The 7,836-nt window shown below is 53.5% G+C and overlaps 1 protein-coding gene across 1 annotated transcript in view; it reads right to left on the bottom strand.

Moving 5' to 3' along the window:
- Nucleotides 1-1,225: 1,225 nt before the first annotated feature.
- Nucleotides 1,226-7,836, bottom strand: part of Arhgap35 (Rho GTPase activating protein 35) — a 113,076-nt gene continuing 106,465 nt past the window's right edge. The window contains exons 6-7 of the mRNA XM_028854922.2: nucleotides 4,740-4,845; nucleotides 1,226-4,193 (exon numbers count right to left, since the gene is read on the bottom strand). Of these exons, the coding sequence (XP_028710755.1) occupies nucleotides 3,836-4,193; nucleotides 4,740-4,845 (464 nt within the window). The 3' untranslated portion in view covers nucleotides 1,226-3,835. The remainder of the gene's footprint in view (nucleotides 4,194-4,739; nucleotides 4,846-7,836) is intronic.

Here is a 7,836-nt window from a genome sequence, read left to right as displayed (position 1 = left end):
GCAGTGGTAGCACACGTCTTTAATCCCAGCACTCAGGAGGCAGAGGCAGATGGATCTGAGTTCAAGGCCAGCCTGGACTACAGACTTCCAGGACAGCCAGGAATTACATAGAGAAACCCTGTCTCAAAAACAAAAACAAAACAAAACAAACAAACAAAAAAACCAACCAAAAACCATAAACCCTAGAACTTCAAAAAACCAAACAACAAAAAAACAAAACCCCAAAACCTTAAACAAAAACCACCCCCCACCTAAAACCAAACCACTGGTCTTGGAGTAGCACCTGGGAGGGAGAGATCACACAAGTAACAGGTAAGGTAGATCCAGCATGGATGATTGTGTGTGTGCACATGGGCACACACACACAACAGGGTCCCCCTCTACAGCCCAAGCTGACCTTACTTGAAATCCTCCTGCCTCAGTACACCCAGTCCTAGGATTACAGGGGTGGGTGGAAATGCCTTTGGTGGTGGTTTCTTTGGAAGGCGGCCACACCTGCTCTTGTAGATGGTTTAACTGGCTGACTCCATGGACTGGCACTTCACCCAGGCCGGTGGGGGGCTGGCCTTCTGACTTCCGTCCTGGGGGACACTGCTGCAGAGGGTGACTGGAGGACAGGCTGCCCCTAGCTGACCCCCAGGCTGTGCCGGAGACTGCAGCCCCTTCATATCTCGCAGGCCTGTGTTTTTATTTTTTATTTTAACAAGATTGATTTATTAACTATGGTACATATCACATAAGGCCTTTTCATTTTTTACACCATTCCCATTGAGACAAGTACAATACTTTGTAGCAAATACATCATTTTAAAAAACAAAACCAAACAAAAACACCTCTGTCAGAGATGCCTTGGCTGCCAGGATGGCCGCCCATGCACTAAACAGGCAGGAGCCTCGGAAACCCATGACTTGGTTTTTTTTTTTTTTTTTTTAAAAAAAAAAAAGGCCTGGAAATGAAGCAGACATTCCTAACGCCGACTAGAGAGGTCCTGGTTCCAGCTGTCACGACACAGCGAATCACCGTTACACTCGCTTTACAGACAGGTTTCCACTTTCGCTGCAAGACAGAAGTTTGGGCACACAGCCAGACTACCAATACACTTCAATACCATCCACGTTCCTGTTCGTTCTCAGGAAACTCAAAATATTTGTTAATCCAACACATATTAGGATCATAAAACATGTGAAAATACAAGTACCAGAAAAAGAAGCTGACAGAAGCACTATTCCAAATTTTCAAACAATTTTTATTCCCATACAATCCCGAGACGTTTCCTTTGCTTAAAATGTACACAGGGAACATGATTCTTTAATGTGAACAATAACTTATGTCCTGGCTCCACTACTTGGGTGGCTTCATGGCTGGGGTGGAAGGTAAGGGGCCATCTAGGCCTCTAGCCTGGACCTCTCTGAGGCGTCCTCAGCTGGCGCAGTCCCCGCCCCTCCCCTGCGCATGTGGTGGGTGTGGACTGGAGACCCACCCCTCCTGGACCTGCCATCTGTAGATGACTTTGGAGAAGGAGGATTGCAGCTGGCCCACTGTGAAGTCTTAGAGTCTGGGGGCAGAGTACAAGGTACCCTGTGGGGTCCTCACTCAAGGGGTGCAGGCACAGATCACAAGAGGGCTCACCCCACGTAGTGGTAGACAGTGTGAAGGTTCTAGGAGTCTGTTGCCGCCGCCACCTGCCTCTCCTGGGGAAAATGGAGAGCACAGGGACAGACACAGCACCAGACCTTCCATGTCCCTTCAAGGGCCGAGATGCGAAGGGTGAGACAGTGCACTTCTGTCTACCACCCAATGTGCAGCACAAAACCCAGCCCTGGGAGCTCTGGTGGTGTTGGGTGGCACTAGGCTCATGTCACCTCCAGGGCTGCTTTCCAGGCAGGGCAGCAGCTGACCTGGCCACCCACTTGAGGCCTATGACAGCACACCCAGCCAAGCCCTGAGTGCTCTCTCTTCTGTAGGCCCAGGGTGCCTTGCCACGGTCACTCAGTGCCTCAAGAGGCAGGAGTGAGGTGCTCCAGCCTGGTGTTTGCAAGGTGAGGATCCAGGCAGGGCTCCACTGGCCGTGTGCCTGCCTCTCAGTCTGCCCCTCACTGCTGACATTACAGATAGGCACAGGCAGCAGCCTCAGGCAGCGGCCTGGGTCAGAACTCTGTTCATGGCAGGATGGCTCCGCCTCCATCTCCTTAAAGACCCAACATAGAAGCTACTGAATGGAAGCCACTTCAATAGCACGGGGCTCAGGGAATGAAGTCAGGGGTGGGGACTGTCTGACCTTGGTGGACACAATCCACATCATGTTCCTGCCGACCCCAGGCCTACAGCACCCAGCACAGACCTTGAGGAGGGGAAACACTTACGAAGACCACGTTTGTACCTTGGGTTTGGTTTGGTCTTGGAGGTTACACTTTGCAGGGGCAGCGTAGTGTTTGCAAGCACCTTAGGTTGCCAAGTACTAGACAGGGAGACAGCCGGCTTCTCTAGGGCAGGACCCTTGGCCAAGGGCCAGCCATCCTCCTGCCCTACAGAGGAAAAGGCAGGGTGGGAGTCCACCCGGGGACCCTGGGAACACCCCCACATGCTATTTCTAAAGTGCAACGGTGAGACCCAGGGCAGTGCTGTGCAACCCATGCCCTCTTATGCCCGGGGTACCTTAGTGTCAGGTTTCATGGCCCAGTGCTAAGATTAAAGGAGGCGGCAGAGGCAGGAGCCGGCTAGGGCTGCCATATCAGGAGCAGAGTGGGGAGGCTGCTGGGGTAGGGTGGGGTGGTGACGAGCCAGGCACGGTGCCTCTGCCTGGGAACAGGATCCTCTGCATATAACCAGATGCTCACTTCTGGAAGGTGCCATGCCTGCCCATGCCCCAGATAGCCTTGCTGGTTACATTTACAGCATGGGATGAAATGAGCCCACTTCAACACCAAGCATGCCGACCTGGGTGCTGTGTGTACACACCTGCAGTGTTTCTACATATGTAGTGTTTCTATAGTGTGCTGGTTAGCAGTAGGGTCGGGACCTCGCTAACATCCCTCCAAAGGCTCTGTCTTCTCCGGGGTGGGTCTATGGGGGCCCAGGGGGTTGCAGTCACTGCCCAGGTGTCCTTCCTTTGCTGTTACACACAGACAAGGGGGCTTTGTACCCAGTGGCCACCCGGCAGGCGGAAGTGGAGACTTGAGGTCTGTGGAGGGTTCCATCTTTCTTCCAGTGTTCCTCTGCTGCTCGGAATGGATCAGAAGCCCGGCTGGGAAGGGGCTGGAGGGAAGCCACACACGAGGTCTAGGCACAAAGCTCTCGTCTTGCTGTGCTGATGGGCCATGCCAGTGCCCCAGCTTGGACTGTGGGGCAGCAGAGCCAGAGCCTACATGTTTCCAAGGACCCCTTTGCAGTGTGTAGGCATGGAAAATGAGAGAGGACAAACTGGGAAGTGTCGTCCTCTTTGGAGGGGCCAGCCCTGCTGGGGTATAACCTCTGCCCCTGGCAGAGGCTGGGGTGATGTCCCGACATTGGGGCCCTGACGCTGGTGCAGGCAGACAGGCTGGGCAAGGGGTCCGGGGAGCAGTGCGGGTGCTGGGCCGCTGTCTGGTCAGTTCAGTCCTCAGAGTGGCCAGGCCAAGGGCAGGGCCCCACAGCCGCCACAGCCAGTGCCAGGTGAAGAGCAGGCTGCAGGGCGCTTGGCTGTCCAGCCATGGTGGACCCTGGCTAGTGACACCACTGAAGTCTTAAAAAGGCGCTTGGCTGCGACCTCCACCCCAGGGGACCTGATTGTGTCCAAGGCCAAGTGCCACCCTGTCAAGAAGACGACTGGTTTTCCTGCCTCCTGGACTGTGGTGGCTCACAGCGTGTGTTCGGCTTGGAGCTGAGAGGAGAGCAGTGGCTGCATTGGGGACTGAGGGGTTGGAGGAGGTGACTGGGGAGGTGACGGCTGACTGGTAGCAGGTGTAGAGGTGAGGAAGGGGACAGTGGGAGCCACAGCTGAGGGGGAGCCAGGTGCAGCCCCTGGAGGCTCGCTGATGGGCCGGTTGTAGAAGAAGAAGGGGCACTGCTGGATGAAGAGCTCGATGATGGTTTGGTAGGAGCGTGTGGCTGTGAGCGCGTCCATGCTGCTGAAGTCGGGCCGCATCAGGGTGGGCCAGAAGCAGATGGACAGGTTTTCACTGGTCATAAGATTCACCTTGTTGTTGTGGCTGACTCTGCAGGTGATAGCAAAGCCAGGTCAGATCTGCACAGGGCTTCCCTGCCGCCTAGCCCTTGGCCTGATCCTGCCACTAGCTCTAAGGAGCTGCAGGGTCCAGAGGGTGAGGACACATGGAGGCCTACATGACCCTGGAAGGAGCAGTGCACAGACCATCAACCAAAGTGGTGACGATGTTTGGGATGGGCAGCAAGTTAGTGCATGGTTCCAAAAACTACCCATCTGCCAACAGGCTCACCATGAGCGGACAAACCTTCTGTCCCCAGGCCCTCCTGACACGTGTTCTGCCTCACACCAGTGCACTGGAGACACGGACAAGGAGCAGCTGTGAGAAGCTCTTGAAAGTTTTGCTTCTGGGAAGTTTCTAAAGGCACCAGCACCTGCCAAGACCCCCCCCCCCAGGGGGCTTGGAGTCTGAGCCAGAATGGAGACTAAGGAGGCCGCTGTAGCAGAGGGTGGGCCCTGCTGGCCGTCTCCCTCTGTTAACTAACTCAAGATGCCTGTTTATTACAGGAGGAAAACCACCCAGCAGCATGGAACCTACTTGTTTAGGTGGGAGATGACGTATTTGAAGACTTCGTGGTTTTCCTTTGGGAATTTCTTCAGCACCTCCTTAAGGGCATGTAACTTCTGTTCTCGGTCGTTGATTTCTGAGAGAGAAAACCAAAGGCTTTCAGGGCTGTTTGGTGAGTGTTCTGGAGGTGTCAAGTAGCTGTGAGGCAGCAGTAGGTGTGCGGCTGGCGGCCACCCCAGGTGTACTTCCTGGCAGCTCTATCCCACCCACCCTTATGCCCGGAGCCTGCACCCATGGCCGCACACCTGGACTGGGGTCCAGGCCACTTCTATGTCCCAGGCCCCTACTGAAGGACAGTACTGTATGCCTGGGCTTCCTGCCCCCCTCCTGCCCCCCAAGATGAACCATCCACAGACTCTACCATAAAGAACACCATTCTTTGCTCCTCGGTTGCCCCTGGAGACAGGCACCCCGATGCAGAAAGACTGTTTGCTTCCTGGCAGACGGGAGGGCACTATCACCCACCCACACTGACAGACCATGGAAGGAGGGGTCTGCCACAAGACCGGGGCTCTGTCCTTCCTGCAGACATGAGGAGCTTTGCACATGGTGCTGTGGAGGGGCGGATGCAGACAGTGGGCGATTCTTATGCAGCTCATCAAAGGGACCACACGCCCCTGTTCTTACTGCCGCCCACTGTGCCCACTGAGGGTTCAATGTGCTGTGACAGGAAGCATGTCATCCATGCCACACCAGGTCAGCCATCTCTACAATCTGCACTGTTCTGAGGATAGGAAACAAGAATCTGAACTGACCAGCTGCAGATGAGCTGAGTTTGGCTCATTCTGACAGGGAGGCAAAAATGGTCCAGACTCCATCTAGAGTGACACCTGGTCAACCCCGATTCCTCTGCACATGGAAAGACATCTTTGTGGCCACTGAAGTGTGGGCTGACAGTGGCTAGTAGACTGCTAAGTCTGATGACCTGAGCTGGGACTCACAGGGTAGAAAAAACTGACTCCTATAATATATCTGGTGACCTCCACTTGCACAAACATGCCTAAACACATACACGAGCCCTTAAAACAAAACAAAAACAGACCACAATGGCCTTAGTTTGTTTTGGGCACTATCTCCTTGGACACTGATAAAACTGCCATGTCCTCTTGCTTCAAACTCCTGGTGGTTCAGAGACTCTCACACTACGGCTCCTAGGTAAAGGTCACGTAGGGCATGTGGTATGCATCTGTAACCCCAGCCCTTGGAAAGCTGAAGTGGGAGGACTGTCAGGAGGAGGTCAGCCCAGGCTATAGAATGAGACCCTGTCTTAACAACAACAAACTAATATAATAAAAATGATTAAAAAAATAGGGTAAGAAGCCCACCCCTAACCCAGAAGCTATTTCCAGCTGATTAAGTGGCATGTGGCAGGTTCTCTCTCAGTGCTTTGTCAGCCCCACCTGTCCCCACCCAGTGCTCTCCACATATATTGTGGTTTCTCATTCTGTGTTGTTTGTTTTGTCCTGTTCTGGTTTGTTTCTATTGTAGCTTATTATTATTATTATTATTATTATTTAGATGCTTGTTTGTTTTCTAATGAGAGAAAGGGTGGAGAAGTGGGGAGGAGAAACTATAATTAAAATATTGTATTAAAAACAAAATCTGGCTGGGCGGTGGTGGTGCACACCATTAATCCCAGCACTCGGGAGGCAGAGCCAGGTGGATCTCTGTGAGTTCGAGGCCAGCCTGGTCTACAGAGAGAGATCCAGGACAGGCACCAAAACTACACAGAGAAACCCTGTCTCAAAAAAACCAAAAAAAAAAAAAAAAAAAAAAAAAAAAATCTGACTGGGCGGTGGCGGCACATACCATTAATCCCAGCACTTGGGAGACAGAGGCAGGGGGATCTCTGTGAGTTTGAGGCCAGCCTGGTCTACACAGTGAGTTAGTGAGTTCCAGGGCAGCCTGAGCTACATAGTGAGGGCCTGTGTTAAAACAAAACAAAACAAAAGAAATCTGTTTTCAGTTAAAAAAAAAAAAATAGAGCAAGGCCATGGTTTCCTGGTTGGGAACCTTACAGTGGAGGACACTCCAGGAGGCTGTGACCGGGTGAGTCACACAGGAGTGTGCTGCAAACTGGCCACAGTTCAGAGCCCAAGTCCAGCTCAAACCCTGACCTGGATGCCAATCCTGTCTCAAGCACCCAGAGGCTGTGAACCTGGGCTTGTGACCCTTGAGGGTCACTCAGCCTCCTGTCGGTAAAGGAGGTTGGAGGCGGCAAGTGGGCCAAGGTAGACTCAGAGGTGGGCACATGCGAAGGGCCTAGAGCTCCTCTGACCTGCAGGAACTGAGCAATGGGAGCTGTCTGCCTGTCAGGAGATGACGAAGCCACAGGAACTGAAGTGAACCGTCAGTGTCGCTTTCTAACCCAAGAGTTGTTTCAGAGGTTCAGCCTCCATGGCTGATCTGTAGCCCCGAGTTTACAATCATTTGCTGTGGTGTTCCAGGAAGCAGTCTGTTTAGCGGAAGGAAGCCCCGGGAGGGAGGATGGGTGATTGATCACAGGAGAGCACGGCTCGCTCTCACTTACTAGAATTAGTGTACCCCTTCCTTTCAGATGCAAGCATGCCTAGGTCCCTGTGGGTACCCCGTGACACAGACACAGCAGTGCCTCTTTTCGTCAGGCACCTGGGTAGCAGCAGTGATGGCGTCTCCTTTCCTTCTTCCCTGGGGTAGTGATGGAGCCGTTCGGACACTCATTTATGCCCCTCCCTGGGAAAGCTCACCCTCCTCGGCCTCTTGAGTCACATGCCCAAGAAAGGCCTAGATGGTTCCTGACCTGTACTCCCTCTGCCTTCCTACCTGATTCTCTGCCGGGTCCCTGCATTCATTAACACCGAGGAGCACCAAGTGTCTGGTGGGAGGACCACAAAGGGAGCTAAAGGACCTTCCTTGCCAAGTCTGGCCCTGGGCCTATGACACTAAAGCAAGGCTGATTTGCCCCTTCTAAGGTGCTGGGGATGGAACCGAGGGCCTCGCACACGCCAGGCAAGCGGTGTACCACTAAGCCGGATGCCACTCCACCACTGCCCGTTTTAATTTGGCCCATACTCTCCTCAGTCAGTAC

Source organism: Peromyscus leucopus, chromosome 1, assembly GCF_004664715.2.
Source record: "Peromyscus leucopus breed LL Stock chromosome 1, UCI_PerLeu_2.1, whole genome shotgun sequence".
Taxonomy (NCBI): domain Eukaryota; kingdom Metazoa; phylum Chordata; class Mammalia; order Rodentia; family Cricetidae; genus Peromyscus; species Peromyscus leucopus.
The sequence above is the reverse complement of the archived record's forward strand: the minus strand, read 5'-3'. Positions and strand labels throughout refer to the sequence as shown.